This window comes from Serinus canaria, chromosome 1A (genome assembly GCF_022539315.1).
Source record: "Serinus canaria isolate serCan28SL12 chromosome 1A, serCan2020, whole genome shotgun sequence".
Lineage (NCBI taxonomy): Eukaryota > Metazoa > Chordata > Aves > Passeriformes > Fringillidae > Serinus > Serinus canaria.
Window position 1 is genome coordinate 68,855,837 of NC_066314.1, and position 17,706 is coordinate 68,873,542.

The window sequence follows — 17,706 nt, forward strand, 5'->3', positions numbered from 1 at the left end:
GCACAACCTAGATCCCAGCTGGACACAAAGACAAATCCATAGGTTGTACTAATGGTGCTGCTTCTTTCTCTTTTCCCTGACAACTCCTTTGCTCATGTATTTCATACAAAATGGAAGCCAAAGTTTGTGCCAAGATTTACATCCTGATATCCTCATTTTGGCATCTATGGAAAGATGGTGTTGAGACAGGGCAACAAATTTGTCATCTTGTTATCTTCTAATTTGGATTAAAACCACCTATAAATTTTTGGCCTTCCAGGGTGGCTCTTGCTTGTTATTTCTCAGTGGCACAGCCTATCCCAGCTAAATGTAAATTGTTCTTGGCTAGTTTTTCAAAGTAATTTGACAACGTAGTTTGATTTTGCTTTATCATAATCTAGACATTGTTTCCCTGCAGTGGGACAAAGAGATTCTGAAGAAACTATTGCACAGAATTTCCTGGCAATTTTCCCCTCTCTTACGGTACCTATCATATTTTGCTTAACTATAGCAATCTTCCCAGGTTCAAATGCTCCACTTAGCTGTGTTTAGGGTTTACATGAACTGTATGGATGTCATGCATTAGGTGAGACCTTGCTTAGAATACTAATGCTATGTGCTTTACAATAATGCAGGGAGTCCCAATTTGGTTTTGATTGCAATAAACTGGAGGCAAACGTGCAAACCTTTGCTAATTTAAGTTGATTTTACCTTTATGGTTTTGCATATTACATGATCTAGAGCCACACAAACAAAAGCTTGTTTGGACTTAGCATGCTTTCCTTTTCAGAAAACAGAATTCTTTTTAATTAAAAACACTTTAAAAAAATCAGTATGTGTAATTGCTAACACCTGCTATGTGTTACTAACAGATGTTTCTTACTTACCTAAGGGAACTGTTATAATTACACTGTACGCTTATTGGAATGGCATTTAACCAAGATAGTTTAGGAACTTTAGGTGGTGACTTTGTGTTCTTTCATTCATCTTTTCTTTAAAAAATGTAAAAAAAAAAAGAAGCTGAACAACCAGGCCTCTAGCTCATATTCACCAAACTCAGTTCAGCACAATGGAACTCTGGATGTTCAGCCTCTCCTTGGTGACCCTGAGCATCCAAGAGGAGTTTGGATTTGTTGCTCCAAGCTTTGCCCTGGAGCCTGTCCTTGCAATCCTGGGGTGGGATGGTTACAAGCCATGCTAACAGTGGGGTTTGAGTGAGGCAGATTTACTGACTGACCTGAGCACCCACCTGATCTCTGTGTTGCTGTGCTCCTTCCTGTGAAATGCTGGCAGTGTGGCCTCTTCTCAATGATCATGAAGGTTGGCAAAGACCTCTGAGGTCATTGAGTCAAACCGTTAACTCGGCACTGCCCAGCCCACCACTGAAACACATCCTAGGCACCACATCCACAAACACCTCCAGGCATGCTGGACAGCTTCTTCCAGGGCTTGACAACCCATTTTTTGCTGACAGAATATTTCCAATCCAAACCTCCCCTGGCCCAACTCGAGGCCATTTCCTCTTGTCCCATTGCTTGCCACCTGGGAGAAGAGACCGACATCCACGGAGGAGGGAGGCCCAAATCATGAGTGTTTTCCCAGGGTTTTGAGATTTTGGGGCTGGATTAGAGGCCAGGAGGACTAGCTCTGGGTGTTATCCTGGCACCAGGGCCCTGCAGTGAAGGCTTGGAGGGGAAGGGAGAGAAAGGCTGCCCCCATGGCTGCTGCAGAACTCTGTGTTCCTGCACCTTCCCACTCGGCTGCCGAGCAAGACACTCCGTGTTCTCCCTCTGCATCTTCATTTATGGAACTAATCACACAATTACCTGCAGGCATGTGTTAAATATGACACTGGTCTCTGCAAAATAATGGGCCAATTGCAAACAATGAATAAAGAGAGGCAGCTCCATTTATAACCGCTGTTTCAACAGAGCTGTGTTGTAATCAAAGTGATCTGAGGGTGACTCATTAATTAATTGATGTTCTTTTTTATTATGTGCTATTGAGTTAATGAGTAATTTGTGCTAGATAACTCTCTGAACACACTGATTACGTGAGATATTTTCTGGGGCTTTCATATCAATGACATGCTGAATAGGTGGAAGATGGTATTTGCTTATGTATACTCATTATTAGCAGGTTCAGGATGAATATAAATCAGCAGAAGGGCATTTTAAAAGGTATTAGATACATGCAGCTCTTACTTTAATGCTTTAAACAGATACTCTTCAGCTTTTAATGCCTTAAATAGTATTAAAATCACTTCCTTTATAATACTTCTATCAGCCATAATTGGCAGCTTTTAGAAAGGTGCCTACACAAAGGATTTTTACTGGGAGCATGTTTGTGCTAATGGCCTATTACCTTGCACATATTGTATTTTGGTTTCCTTTTTTGCAAGGTACTGAGCAGTAAACAGGTCTGGACTGCATCATTGGCCTGAAGTAGGAGGAATGCGTTAAGTGAATATGTAATTGGCTTTTTTTTAATCTAAAGTGGTATTTAAAGGAATAAAAACACTGTTCTTATATACAGTACACACTTTGCTTTGTATAGTTTGACTTGTTAAAGCTTTTGCTTTATTGAAACCACAACATCTCCAATGCCATAGGAGTTTTTTATTCATTGAACAACAAATGGCTAAATTGATAATTTAGTCTGACAACAGCAGCACAGTGGAAGCTTTCAGAAAAATCAGCTAAATGTATAAAATTATACCCAGCAATCACTACAGACCTTCATTTTTGACAAGATTTGTTCTAGGTACAGATGACTGTAAACTACCTACTGCTGAGAAAATTATAAGAAGCTGCTGCATATTACGTTGAAAAAAGCCTTTAAAGTACTTTAAAATCTATACAGTTGAAACCTTGCCACAGTCCCTGTTTGTTTCTTTTTCCCAGTCTCCCTTCTCACTGACCACTTGTCAGTTCATCTTCCCCAAGTCATTTTAGGTGTAGGCAATTAGGAACATTTGAGGGATTGCTGGATGATTTTCCTTTATTTACATTACGTGAGCAAAAATTTGAACATTTTGGGAGGATAGGAAAACACGAAAGTGTGTTTAAAAAAAAAACACCAAACAACCCAGAAGATAGAAAAACACAATCATGAAATAGATCAACTTTTAGCCCTGGTCACTGCTTCTGCCAAATCCAGGCTGTCTTGATCCATCAGCAGTTGTGGCAGATAACAGAACACAGCAGGTTACAGTTGTCAGAGGAGCTTTTTACAGCTGAAAATCAAAGTTTGACAATTTTTAGTTTTCCACACAGCTCAAAACCAGCGATCAAAGTAGATTGTAGTGGATTAAAAAAAAAAAAAAAAAAAAAAAAAAAAAAAGAAAAAGTTGTAATTATTATTTTTGTCTGGCTAAACTTCATGATGTGTTCAGATAAAGATGGGAGGCACAAGTGGAAGAATTCCTGCCTGGAAAATACACTGAATAAGAGTCACTGTCAGAGTGGTTTGCTGGATGCAGACAGCTTGCTGACACCCACAGTGATGGAGAAGGAGAACCAAGGCAGATAACAAAAAGCAAGCCAAAGGAATGGTCTAGACCTCTGTCAAAATGATCACTAAAGTGGCCTGGCAGATAATCTCTCTCCAGTATTGACTTTTGATGATATACTTTATTGGAGTTGTAAATGTTTCCATTAAATATTTCAACTCTCAGCCATTATTTTAACAGCCAGGAAAGATGGAAGTTTGAAACACAGGAAAATGTGTAATTGATCTTTGACCTACATCAAATCTAAATTTATTCTGCATCCTTTACATACAAATTTTAGATATGGATGTGAATAAGATAGATGAGCATAAAGTGCTCAAAGCAATGCCATACCATTGTGCACTGCAAACATATCCACATTTCTTTATCCTTGCATCAATTAAGATTGACAGAATGGTGAGACTGTTTTTTTTTCCCCTAGCAGGACCAAGAGGAAGGTTCCTCTTCCACACTTTGAGCCTAGGTCACAAAATGCACAATGAGCAATGCAGCATGTAGTAATGAGCCACTCTTTCCCCATTTCCCTCTCCTCATTTTCTCCATAAAGAGCTGAGCAGTGGCACTTTGTGGGAATGAGAGATTCCTTGAGCATTTACAGCACTGTTAAATTGCCATCATCCCCAGCCATGCCTTCCTCAGGCTGAGCTGGTGTTGGTGCTTTCCTGCCTGGGATCTGTGGTTCCCTCCTGGGAATGCTCTGCTCCTCCCAGGGTGTCCCAGCCCTGCTTGTCACACTCGCACAGCTCTTGGTTTTCTGAAGAGCCAAAAATGCTTTACAAAAGCACTGTATCCATTAGCCCATGGGACAGACAGGGACATCTGAGGCACAGAGAAGCTGAGTGACTTGCCCAAGCCCACAGGGAGTCAAAGACAGAGTCAAGGACCTTTCTTTGTTATTTCTGAACCAGGGATTTCTATCTGTTCTGCAGCCTCCTACTGGAAAGCAGAAGAGAGATCTTCCCCATCTGTAATGGAAAGACCCCAGAGGGGCTGGAGAAGAAAATTGAAATTGGGCTCAAAGCAAGATAATGTGATCCTTCTCTTTCTGTCCATCCTGACCTTCATGGAAAGGACAGATTGTTTATTGCTCTGGAGTGGGTCTGTGAGAGCCTAATGGTACCTCTGACACCAACTGCTTCGTTATCCCAGAGACATTAAGGGACTGTGGAAGGGAGTGCAGGAGACACTTGTGCTCAAGGTTAGGAAGGAAGATAGTCCACAAAAGAGGGCTAAATTTAATTTGAAAAACTATGTGGAGCTATTTCTTCTAATTAACAAGAACAGCCTGAGGAGTTGTTGGATTTCTTTCTGGTCCTGTATGAGTCAGAGTCAAGTTTTGTGAGCCATGCTTATTTTCAAAAGGGTTCACAGCCAGGAAAAAAACAAAAAACACACTGTAACAACAGTCATTAAAACGAAATATCTATTTCTAATCAAGCCACTGTGCAGTGTGCTCTTACCATACACTTAAGGAATTTCCCCACTGCATTGCAAAGTTTCTTTGACCATCCCCAGCAAAAACATGCTGAAACTGCAACAGGACAGGAAGAGCAGGGAAGGACAGCAGTCAGCTTGAGCAGAGTCATGGGTTCATACTCGAAATAAAAACAAGAGCTTAGCTTCATAACAACACAGGGTGGAGTGGGTTTCTTGTTGGCTTTTTCTTTTTTTCCTTCTCAATACTGTTTTGTTGTTTGTTTGTTTTTAATACAGGTTGTTTTCCCAGTGAGCTAGATTACAGTGGCAAACAGACAAGACATAAATATGCATTGAACAACTTTTTAAACATTCATCCTGCTTTCCTTTGCCAAACACCTGTAAGCTCTGTCAGGGCCGTGAGCACTTAGGGACGTCCTGCTGATGCAATAGCTTCATGGCTTTAAAAACAGAGGTCCACCTCTCCTGGAAAAAGAACTGGTTGCCAACAGGAGCTGTCAGCAGCGATTCCACCTCTGTCAAAAGGATTTTTAATTGCCAGTATTGATGGGACAAACCTGTAGGATGTTGGCACGGACAGCAAGGTACCTGTGCAGTCGAGTGTGGTAGCTCTCGCTCGCTATTGCAAAGTTTTGTCCCATCCACATCAGCATTTAAATTACCTTCAGCATTCACCGAGGTGGGTAATTAGCAACCAGTCACTCTCCCAGGGTCAGCTCAGGGTCGTTTCCTTAATGTAAATTGACCCTCAGAGGGGGCTGTTTACAGCGCCTTCTACTTTCACTTTTTTCTTTTTTTCCAGGGTTTGTTGAGGACGCAGCCCCAGAAAACATATTAGGGTTAAGCCCTGATTAAAAAATAAAAATAAAAAAAACAAAAAGAAGAAAAAAGGGAAAGAAAGAGAGAGGGAGATGAGGGAGAAAGAGACCCCTCAAATTTTAAGACTTCTTTAAAATGCATATAAAGAAAAATCTTCTCCCTTTCCTCCCCCCTCAAATTAATGATTTCAGAAAAATAACATATATATTTTTATATATATATATGTATTTATATATATATAAAATAAGATACCCAGAGGCACTGGTTTGCATTAGGGCTTAATTTTTCCAGCTAAATTAAAAATCAAATCCAGGCATTTGGAATGCCTAAGGGGCACAAAAGCAGCACCCAAAATCATTAACTTTTGCACCTTTTATAATATAGCTCAAACCAGTCAGATTTGCTTTTCAAAATTTTGTAGTAAAATAAAAGTGCTCTTTGAGGAAAATCCATGCAATTAAACAGCAGATGCTTAACCCCTGAAAAATAGAGGCTTATAAGAGAAGTGCTGATAGACCCTTAACCATAGCATCATTAGCAGCAGGTGCTGCTAGTTATTAGTTTTCTAAATAGTTTTAATGTAAACAGTATTCTTAAGCTCTAAGTGTAGCATAATGGTTGGGATTTGCTCTTTAATGCTTTTTACTAGAAAGATACAGCTCATTTAAAATAGCTGGTAGATACAGAAAGCATAAATATACAGTAAGTTTAGACACTGATTGTACTAAATGCAACAATACAAAGAAGCAAACAGGAACACAAATGGTAACACAATAAAACTGTATTACATTTGTGCTTCAAATATTACAATACATTATGTACAATAGTCCAAAATAAACATCTCATGCCAAATGACACAAAAAGAAACAAAAAAATAAAACCCCGAACAAACTGAAAATCCCAAGAGCAAGCAGAAAGAATCCAGCTGTATATACAGTACCTTTTTAATTAACATTCAACTCTGAACTGGAGCAATTTTCACTACATACAGATGCAGTCCGCCTTTTATTTCACGCAACCATTCTGTCTCCCTAAATCTATGCTATTCAGTAGGTTCCTGTGTCATTTCTTATATACATGTTGAGCAAAAAAGATAAAAGAAAGTAGTGCTTTTTATTCTTAATGATGTGGCATCCGATCAGCGGACCTGGGGTGCATAACCTTCTTTCATTAAACCCTCCTCATAGTCTGTCTGGCACAGAATCATGTTGTTCTTCAGGAAAAATTTGTCTCCAACACAAAATCTGAAATTGAGATGATAAAGAGAAAAGAAGAAGAGAGTTTGAGGGTAAATGGTGGGATATGGTCTTACAGGGTGAGGGTTGTAGAGCAAGCGTTGGCTGGACAGAACCCAGATGTGCATGTGGGAAAGCCCAGCAGAGGAATTGCCCTGGTGCCACATTTAATTGTGTGCTTTCAACAAAATCTGGTGCATTCAGGCACTTTTGCTTCCCCAGCCAAAGGCCTCATTCAAAGCCCACTGTGGGCTGTGGGAGTCCTGGATCAGGTCACTGGCACACAGCTAAAAACACAATAAATATCCCAGGCTGCTGAGCTGAGTGAAAAGTAAATGTCCTGCAAACCAGAAGGAAGACAAAGCACAGCAAAGCATGCAGTGGAAAGCTTGTCTGAGATATCTTGTATTTGTCTTGTGTCCTAGTAAGAGTTTCTTGTTATGTTCTAGTTGGATATTTCACTAGATTTGAGAACTGCTTTAGCACACACACAACTTGCTGTAAAGTACATGTGAACCAGAGACACGCAGGCATGCAGAAAAAAAAACCCAACTTTTTCCTTTATTTCCTGTAGGAGTTGATTATAAATTTAGTTACTCAGCTAACTACTCTCTCATGGTGTCAGTGCACCTTCTTTGTGACAGAATTACGTGCATCAGAACGATCTGATTGCTGCAAAACACCACGGAGAGATTGCATTTGCTTCTCTCTGATGAGCAGGACAATCACATAATGTTAATGCCCCTGCCTGGCTGACTTCAAACTTTGAATAAAGTAGGATTTTCCAGCTAAAAATACATGCTTGAATTTAAGAGGGCTCTTCCCTGACACACCCTGCAGTCCTTCCTCCCCTTGACAAAGCCACTCTTCTGGAAGATGCTTAGGGAGAAGTGAATGGGGCCAGTAGAGAAAAAAAGTTTCCCTAGAGACTGCCTTGGCAGGGTTACATGGCTTTGTTTGTAGTGAACTCTCCAGCTATGAAATATATTGGGAGGCACTGCTTGCCTTATTCCAATTAAAATGAAAGAAAGTAACCTAAATGAACCCCCTAACACTGATGTGAACAAATGAAACCAGCTAATTATGGATCTCAGTACATGAAGTATTGTTTAATGTGTGAGGGATTATAATGTCCTTTTTTTATATAATTTCCAAATGGTGACATCTTGGACACAATTAGGGTCAGATATAAATGCTTGTGTTGTTTACGGTAGATTTAACAGCAGAGTAGCTCTGGGAATAGCTGGATATGTATTTAATTGTAACAATTTAACCTTCAAATAGTGGTGCCTGCTGGAGCTGACCCAGTAAAACTCCATAAATGACACAGGCTGACCCCTGATAGTGGTCTGTCTTTATCAGATAGTCAATTTCTAATGATGTTGGAGCAGAAATCTTGGTGAATTGTTACAGATTAAATTGTGTATGGAAAGCAGTCCTTTAATGTTTTGTGAAGTTGGAGGTTTAAATGAGTAGCAGTTGGACTGATTTACATTTGTGAAGATTGGAATGCTAGACAAACAGTGAACCCATTTATTTTCCAACTGGGTAGCTTTGGAAATTTATCCTTATGCTAGCTAAATAGATAGAGGGAAAATAGTGTAATAAAAAAGTGGATTGAAAAGAATTAGCTCTGCTCTTAAAGGAAAATTGGTTTGTTTATTTGTGGACTCTTTTTTTTTTTTTCTCTGGGATTACTGCCTGCTGCTGATGATGATTGAAAATAGAGATTATGGGAGGACCCTGAAATCTTTAAGTTATTTATGGTCAACACTCTTTTACAGAACGTAGAGGTTCCTATTATTCTTCCCACCCCACTCCTGGTATACTAGGCTATTATCAACACAAAATGATTTTGAGTAGCTATGTTGAAATACAGAATTCCTCCATAAAAGTTGTTCTTTGGTGTTTTTTCCTAGTTTCCATCTTTTGTATTTTTGTCCATTGACAGCAATGCTGAGAAAAATTCTTTTGTGCACCTTACAAGATTAGGTAAAAGAGTTGTAACTAGTGCCAACATGTAAAACTGGTTTTTCTCAAAGAAGTCACATTCAAAATGAACAAAAAACCAAGGAAAATCCACCAGTGCATCAGTGGGAGATGAAACCACCTCTGCACCCAGCAGAAAACACTGAACTGAGAATGTTGCTCATCTGTCTGTATTCCTTTGGTTCCAGGGTAAGACAGACCTCAGCAAACTAATGTTTTTAAAGCATTTAGTAAATGACAAATGCACTGCTGAAGTGCAGATCACTTGGAATGGCAATGCCTGACACATGTGGCTCTGTGCTGCATCCTTTGCATCCAAACCCTGCCTGAGGGATTTTTGTTTCCCAGCCCTCAGAGCAGTGACAAAGTTTGAATTAAACTGCAGGAGTGGCAGGATGCCTTTCCCAATAAAAAGGGTCAGTGCCTTTTGCTTTAGCTATGTTGATACGTGGAGCTACGAGTGCTCTACCTGTGTGTGCTGGCATGTGACAGCTTTCTGCACGAGTGGCCTCAAAGACACACAGTTCCACTCGTGCTCCAAGTGTGCAGCTGTCCTGGGGACAGCCTGCCAGTGGTCTGTCTGTCTGATAACCCGTGGGTTGGGGTCTGTCTGCAAGGGAAGGCATCCTCTGGATGGTCCCCTGTGCCTTGGGGGAAACCTGTTTGCTGGTGATGCTTCTGGTTCAAATTCTGCAGCTGTTTTCATATTGCACAAGTTCAGTGACAAGCATATTTGGCTTGTGTATGCCCCTGGGTGTTAAATGTGTGAATTGTGCACTCATTAGGTGACAGAGAGGTAAGCACCAGGTGAAAAACCTGTAATCCTGGCATGCTGGCTCCCAGGTGCAATGGGACAGGGCAAGTAAGCAGATGAAGTACGAGGAATTCTGGCCATTCACACTTTTAACCTTATCTGACTCTCAAAACCAGATTTAGCCCTTCCTAAAGTGAAAGAGCTGTATCTGTAACCACTTCAGATTGGGTTTGCACACTGCAGGATTTAAACCTGGCTCAGCTTTAAAAGGGGAGGGTAAATTGAAGCCCAGCCTCCCACTGAGGTTGGGGTTTTTTTTGTGAAATTGGCTCAGGATGTAAATCAGGGCACAAGCATTAAACGGAGTGGAGGAGCATGTTAAGATGCCACTGTGCTAGGAGTATATAATTAGGCAAGATTATTACTCTTCTAGCAGGCAGATGGTAGTCTTCAGCCTTCCCTAAAACCCTCACCCAATTTTTTTAATAGGCATGCAAGATGAAGAGGAAAGAATATACAATAGGCTGCATTAACATGCCAGATTGGACTGAGCACCATAAATTGATAATAGTACTTTTGACACGACTGTGACATTAGTAGAATGACCATTATAATTAACCTACATCCTAGAGCCCCTGTCATATTTTACACTGGCAAAAGGAAGGCCATTTATATTACAAAATGACCTCTGTTATCACCTTGTTTGGAAGGGAAGGTGTGCCTAGACTAATCACAAGAAGAATAAAACTTCTATTTTGAGAAGTAGCTCTTTCATTGTTCAGAACAGATATTTAAGGAGATCTCACTGCTGTCTGTCATCTTTTCTGATGCACAGGACACGTGTCAAGGTACTGAAGACTACTTAAGAAAGCAAGAGAAATATTGCTGTGAAGGAAGATGGCTTTGTGTGTTCCTCCTCTGGAAGTGCCAGATCTTTGTGGCTGCAGAGAGAAAGAGAATCTGGAAGCATTAATTGATTTCCTGAGGATTAAGACAGTTCAGACTTGCACCCACACCCTTCCCCTCTGCTTTTTTGCAATCAGTGAGTAACCTGGGCTCTGCTTTTCCCCTTTCCTCTCTTTTTAAATGTTGAGCTTCCAGTGGAACTCACGTTCATCCGTGAGCAGCACGGAGAGAACAAAGCCACTCTTCTACACCCCAGATCATCAGTGCACACCTGTGGCTTATGAATTCTGGGCTTCTGTCAAAATGTCCATTTCAAAGGCTGGAAAGTGGGAGCTGTGCCTGAGTTTGTAGATTTTCACCAGAACACACAGACACAGAATCCCAGTTCAACTTTGAATGGCAAACCTCAACCCGGTGTGCTTTTCATCCTGTTTTATAAAAGGTGGCTATGGACAATATGTTAATTTGTATTCTAAATTTTGAGACATACAATGAGCATAAGCAGTCCTCAGGCCCTCAGAATTTATAAAATGACCACTCATGCAAAAATCTAATATTGGGGTTTGAAATAAGGATGTCCCTGGCATTGTATTCCCTCTCCCCTGCTTGACAGAGAACAAAGGCAGCATTATGTGGGCATATTTTACAGTTTATACCGGAGTAAGTGTTTACAGCTACATCAGGACAGCAATTTCAATGAGTGTGTAACCATTTTTAGTCCAGTTTCTACTAAAATAAAGGCAATTGCAGATAGAAGGGTAGAACAGGCGATTGAAACACCTCTCAGCGAGAGCAGATGGGGGTTTTAAGCCCTACTCTGAGCTGACTTCAAACAGCAGAGAGAAAAAAAATCGCAGGAGTAGGGAACAAGGTGCTAAAGACGCCGGCAGAGTGAGAGGAAGGACACACAAACTCGGGAAGTGGGAAAGCCGGAGGCAGGCTGACATCATCTCTGCAGTCAAAAGTGTCAAAAGTGTCAAAGGCACAGCTGAGCCCACTTGCAAGATTTTCCACTCCTTTCTGTTAGTCACACACACGCAGCCTGACAAAGTGTGAAAGGCAGTGTCTGTTTACAAGTTTATTTTTCCAGTGGTTTCCTTCCCCCACCCTTCCACCTTTAAATTTTCAGCAGAAATGAGTTACATCGAGGTTGCTGTCGACGTGGGGTGAAGGGCTTCTGAGGAGAAGTTAAATATGTTTACAGAGAAGAAAGGGGAACACTCTCACACCATTAAGCTGTCACTAAGCTCTGCAGGTACTTAGGCGATGGAAAAACTTCAAATTAGGGGAAAGCTGGACAGAGACAGGGGAGATAAGAGGATGCTAAAACCTTTAGGCTAGGAGCAGAGCTTAATATTCACAAAATTGCTTTGGCTTTAAGCATCAGTATCGAGAAAAATGTGGGGGAAGTATCTCAGAAACTGTCTGGCTGGAGCAATTAGGTCCTGGAGCTGAATAGGAAGGGAAAATAGGAGATGGTGCCTATTTGACACCAGGGGACCAGGCTTAGTGGCTCAGGAGCTGTGTCCAGTCTGCCTTCCTGCAGTACAGCATGTGAGACAATGCCTTTTTCTCCTCACTCTGAAAAAGTCACATTCAGGAGGCCAATAAAGGGACTGGCAATGTTGTGAGTTAGTTCAGAGCTGGAGTTCATGGCCTGAACAAAAGTCCCCTCAAGTGAAGGCAGCCTAATTACCATCCACACTGAGGCTTGCTCTGGATGGTGAGTTGTAGACACTCAGAAATAATAAAGCAAACAGTGAAGTTGTCTATAAAAGCAGAAAAATCACTGAATCATCACAAAGAGCACTAGGCAAAAAAGGGCAGGCATCTCCCTGGGCCAGGAGCAACCCTTTAAAGGGTAGGAAAGTGAGGGTCATGCAACAGCAGGAGCAAAGGATGGGCTGCCCCAAAGAGCAGTGAGATGTGTGCTAATATAAATATTACCTAGCTTGAAAAGCAGAAGGAGATGGAAGGAGCAAGGGCCCAGAACATCAGAAAAAAATTCAGTGTTGGCAAAGTAGTGCAATCTGAAGAAACAATTCTGTATTCTCATGAACATTGTATGCATTCTGTTAGGAAAAAACCTGAATGGAAGATGGGAACTGAAAATGAAATGTGGAATCAAACAGAGAGCACTACATACTCTGCAAAACTACTGTAGAGAAGGACCCAAAGGTTTTAAAATTTAATGGGGAAAGAAAATGTGAAACTGGGGAATAAGGCTAAACAAGGTCTGCAATCACTGGTGAGCCTTGACACATCCATTGGTGATTTTTGGATATATTTGATCTGTTTGTGAAAAAACAAATATTCTCTTCAATAAATAAATTACATATTGGTGGAATTAGTGGCTGGAGTGAAAGGAAAAAGCAAATAACATGATTTTGTGTACAAAGGGGAAGAAGAAACTTAAAAAGTTAAAGTGAAGTTCTACAAACACATCCTTACTCAGAATCTGCTGTGTGGTTTTGATTAGCTTAAGCAGAAGAAGAGAAAACAATCCTAAAGGACAACAGAAACTATTAATAAATGGTGAGTGACAAGATTTTTTCTGTTTAAAAGAGAACAGAAAAAGGTTTCCTAGCAGATCTGAAAGCCCCCAAGCTGCTGATGGGCCAGGTGTGTAACAATGTGGAGGTTTATTCTTATTCAAGTAACAAAAACCAGAAGATTTGAAGCTCTTATTGAGAGAATGCAGTCAGTGGGATGCTTTGCCATAAGAACCACAGAAGAGCTATGCTGGAGCATCCATGAAATAGGAATTTTTTGTAAAAAACAACAAAATTAATTCTTCAGAGGGCCACTAGTCCCAAATTGTGAGGAAGAAAGGAACCCTACAAGCAGTCTGCTTTATTAGGCTATTTATTTATTATGAGAGCTATTGCAATGGAATCAGGATTAGGGTCACTTTAGAGAGTTTATGGAATTCTTTGAAACTCCTGGAACCACTCCCTGCTTTCACTAGATGAACTAGACTGTATTTCAGGTAAATCCATTCTTTTGTTCTCGGTCTAAGACACCTGTAAGACTATTGCAGCAACCCTTTGCCCAAAATACAGGCAAAGTAAAAATCAAATAAAAGATTAGATTGAAGTCTCAGGAATAAAAAGGCTGAGAATTATTAAATAACCCAGTTAAGCTCCATTTCAGAAGCATCTAACAGCACTTTTCCAGGGGGATCAGCAGCCCCAGGGAACACCACGATGTGTGTTAGCTGCAAAGTGAAATTGCACATTAGTTTGCAGTTGTAATGGTAAAAGAGGAATATTAAAAATATTCATAACAGCTGTGGGGTTTGGGTTTTTTTTTTCTTTTGGTGGTGGGGGGTGGAGGGAATAAAAAGAAAGTTCACTTCCTCAGCCCCAAGAGTGCTAACTATGATGAAAATCTTTTGCACTCTGGCTAACAAACATTGTCTGCTTTGCTTGACTGATGAAGATTAGCTGACTTCTTGCATTAAAGAAGTTTGTCTTGTATGGGCTGAAGTGACAAGACAATAACTAAGTGCTAATTGTGCATAACCAACACTAAAGATATGCAGCCCCATTATGGCATGTAATAAATGAAGCGAACAACAGAAATATATTAGGGCCTTTAATAATGATACCAGAAGTGTGGTTTGGAAAAAAAAAAAGGATGTGAAGGGTTTAGGAAACAAAACCCAGGACACTCTGTGTGTCTCCTAAATGGGTACTGTGGGAGCCTCTGCCTGCCTTGCTTGGCTTCTCAGTTCTGTGGCAAGACAAAATTGATATAGGGCTTTAAATAGCATTAGAACCTATAATTACTTTGCATTATTATATAGTTTAAGCAGTGGTTATTACTTGCCTGGTATTTTAATTTCCCATGCAACATGATGAAAAAGGTCAATTTGGCTTTTTTTAAAGAGCGTAATTGTAGTGTGCTACACTTATTAGCAGCTGTACATTTTATGGTTCTTTAGGGATGTTTGATTTTTAAATGACTACAGTGTTAAAAAATAGTACACTGTAGGACAAGGTGAGTTAGGAAAGCTGTCATGTCAGACTATTATCTTCCTAATTTTTCATTGCTTCCTTAAAAATGTATATCTTGTGTTTTTTCTCATCTGAAGAAAGGAAAAAAAAAAGAATGCCATAAAATGCTAAATAGGATCATGTAATAACTGAAAACTAACTGGAAATAATAGGGACATTAAGGAGGGGACATAATTGGCTCTCTCACTCCCTAGACCTCATAGAGGTTCCTGGCAAAGCTGCTCTCAGCCCTGGGGGAGGCAGAAATGGAGCTCCCGGTGAAATCTCCAGCTCTACTCGGGGTGTAGCTGGTATGAACTTGGCTCAATTCACCTCTGAGAAAATCAGATGTTACAATTTTACCATTTTTGACATTCGCTCTCCAACTGTGCCATATGGGTGACGCTTCAGAACAGGGTGTCAGGTTTGGATCCTTGGGATTTTTATAACCTACGGTTTGGATATGGAAATAAAAATAGGATTGTAAGAGATCCAATGCTGCCACAGAGGAAATGGTGGGAACAACATCTTTTAAATTTAAATGATTACAGTTTTGGCAACAGGAAGAAACAATGTGTACTTTAAAAGAAATACATGTGATAAAAATGAGGAATTAAAGTGAAATTAATGCAATAATGACAAATGGTACTGTTATGCTCTTCTGCAGAAAAGGATCTCAAAGACCTTTATAAATATTAATTAATTAAACCTGACAGACAGCCTTTTGAAGGAGAGGAAGTAACATTATTCTTTTTTATTGATGTGGGACTTGAGGCACAAAAAGTTTTCTGGTCAAGGTCATGAAAGATGTTCTCTATCAGTCCCAGGAACAGCATCCAGGTTTTACTCTCCATCTTGGGGTTCTGCTGCTGGAAAGGGTTTCCTCTTTGGAATGTAAGCCCACACCAGTGCTGGGCTAGCCCCCAGCTTATGGAGCAGACCCAAGAAATTCTCTTACCTCTGATTACAAAGCTGACATGCAAAACAGTCCAGGTGATAAACATTGTCCTTTGCTCTCATCACCATCTCAAAAGCAGGTATGAGCTTGCTGCAGGCAGCACAGTTTCCTGTAACGCCAAATAACCTGCAGATACAGAAAGAAACAGATTCTTGATTCACTTTCTTTTTCTGTTTTTTTTTTTTTTTAAGAAATTATTAATATTTCCCCCCACAGCCTGGTCTTTGGCTGACTTCCCAGCACACCTCCTTTTGGAAAGGCTGGCCTTTGGTGCTTCAACTCTGCCCCATTTGCAGCACAAAGACACAGCCTTGCCGAAGAGAGCTTCATGACAGACTGATACTGCACCTATTGTGATGTTGTATTTTTTTCCTGCAGGTTATACTGACCTTTCTTGATAAAAGAAACATCTTGTTAAACTAAACAAAGAAACAGTAAACACATTAGGGACGTTACATAACTGTGCAGGCAGAGGTCAAGCTGTTTGCATAAGTGGGAAGAGTCTTCTTTTTAGATCCTGCAGTGCAGGAGAGAGCCACATAACCTTGGCTTTTTGGTGCTGCTTATTACTAAAACACACTTTAGCTAGAAAAGAAATAACACTTGTAAAAGCCAACATTCTTCGCATTTTTGACATCTAGTGCTAAAAGCTTTACCACCATTATTAAAAGAACATTTTATGAACAAGTCATTTAAATCGTCAGAAAGCATTAGTGGTTCATGCACCTTACAACCCTATCCCGTAGTTATTGCTATGATTATGTTATTCAGGTAGCACATTAAAGTAAATGAGGCTGTAAACTATATATAGTCACATCAGGAGTAGAAGTATAAAATACTGTAAGAACAATATGAAATGCTGTTTTTGCCAGACATCTATATAATTTTCTTTTTAAATTCCCTTTGCTGAAGATTTCTCAATACTTTTCAAGTGGGTGTATTACACACACAAAAAAACAACACACCAAAAAAAAACCCCCAAAAAACAAAAACCCACCCAACATACGTACACATCCTTTTGTGACACAGAAGGATTATAATGAACAAGAAAAAACACCTTAGCTCTACGTGGCAGCAATCTTTGAAACTAAGTTTATTTAAACTACTTAATAGTTGTGATGGATTATTAAAAGTAATGCTCTGCTTGTGCATAGCAGTTAATGCTGTTTTTAACTATGAAGCACACCAGATGAAAACGCCACATCTGCCACTTTTCTTTTTTTCCTCAACATCAGGCTGACAGCAGAAAAATATAATGGCTCTCAAGGGAAACACCAAATTAAAAGCAGTTCTAAACTAATGAATTCAAAGGTGCTCTGTAGAAAATTCAGTTTGGTAACATAAAAATGAACACAGTTTTTTAATCACATCCCTCCATTTTACTGAATTTCATGGGTTGCCAACAATCCTACTTAATTCTAAATCCTTTTACCTTCTGCTTCTACTTAAGGTGTGCTGCCTACAGAATCCGTGCCTGTTTAATTTAGCAGCTGTGACCCTTTTCCTCCTGTCTGAGGTGCTGGCTGCTGTGATCACTTGGAGAAGTGCTGGGACAAGGCCATCCTCATGGGCTCCTGTTAGAACGACTCAAGTCAACTCCTATTTTTGTGAAGGCTGATCACTAAAATCACAGTTTATTGGAGCAGATTAGAAATATTCCTTTTGTGAAACACTCTCTTCCGATTCTATCTCGACTATGCACGGGTTTCACTGAGGTTGCCTGAACCCCAGACTTTGATTCCTTGTCTGCAAGAAGGACACAAGGCTGAGCTGCCCTCCAGAGCTGCTGGCTGACTTTGTGTTAGATGTGATTATACCCCAGCCCTGGCTCTGTCTTTCCTGCACATCTGTGTAGAAATGATGGCTGTTAGCTGTGTGAGGGAAGCAGATCAGGCTGCACAGGGGCTGTAGGGGCACAGTGCTGCTATTCCATAAAGGGAAAGCCAGCCTTTAGGGCTTGGACACAACAGCAACTTTTCAACACAAGGATAAGAGAGGTCCCACCACCTCCAAGCTCAGTGTGGGGCATCACACAGCACCTCAGTGCTGAGGTGGCTCAGGTGCAGCAGCTGAGACACAGCTGAAAGCCCTGGCCAGACAGGGTGTGAGGGGCAGTGTCA

General features: G+C 40.5%; 1 protein-coding gene across 4 annotated transcripts in view; it reads right to left on the minus strand.

Annotated features, from left to right (window-relative positions):
* Positions 1-6,019: 6,019 nt before the first annotated feature.
* LMO3 (LIM domain only 3) overlaps positions 6,020-17,706 on the minus strand; it is a 55,683-nt gene continuing 43,996 nt past the window's right edge. For all 4 annotated transcript variants that reach the window (XM_009095163.4, XM_009095162.4, XM_018919829.3 and 1 more), the window contains 2 exons: positions 15,587-15,712; positions 6,020-6,990 (listed from right to left, as the gene is read on the minus strand). In XM_009095163.4, coding sequence (XP_009093411.1) covers positions 6,885-6,990; positions 15,587-15,712 — 232 coding nt within the window. In that variant the 3' untranslated portion in view covers positions 6,020-6,884. The remainder of the gene's footprint in view (positions 6,991-15,586; positions 15,713-17,706) is intronic.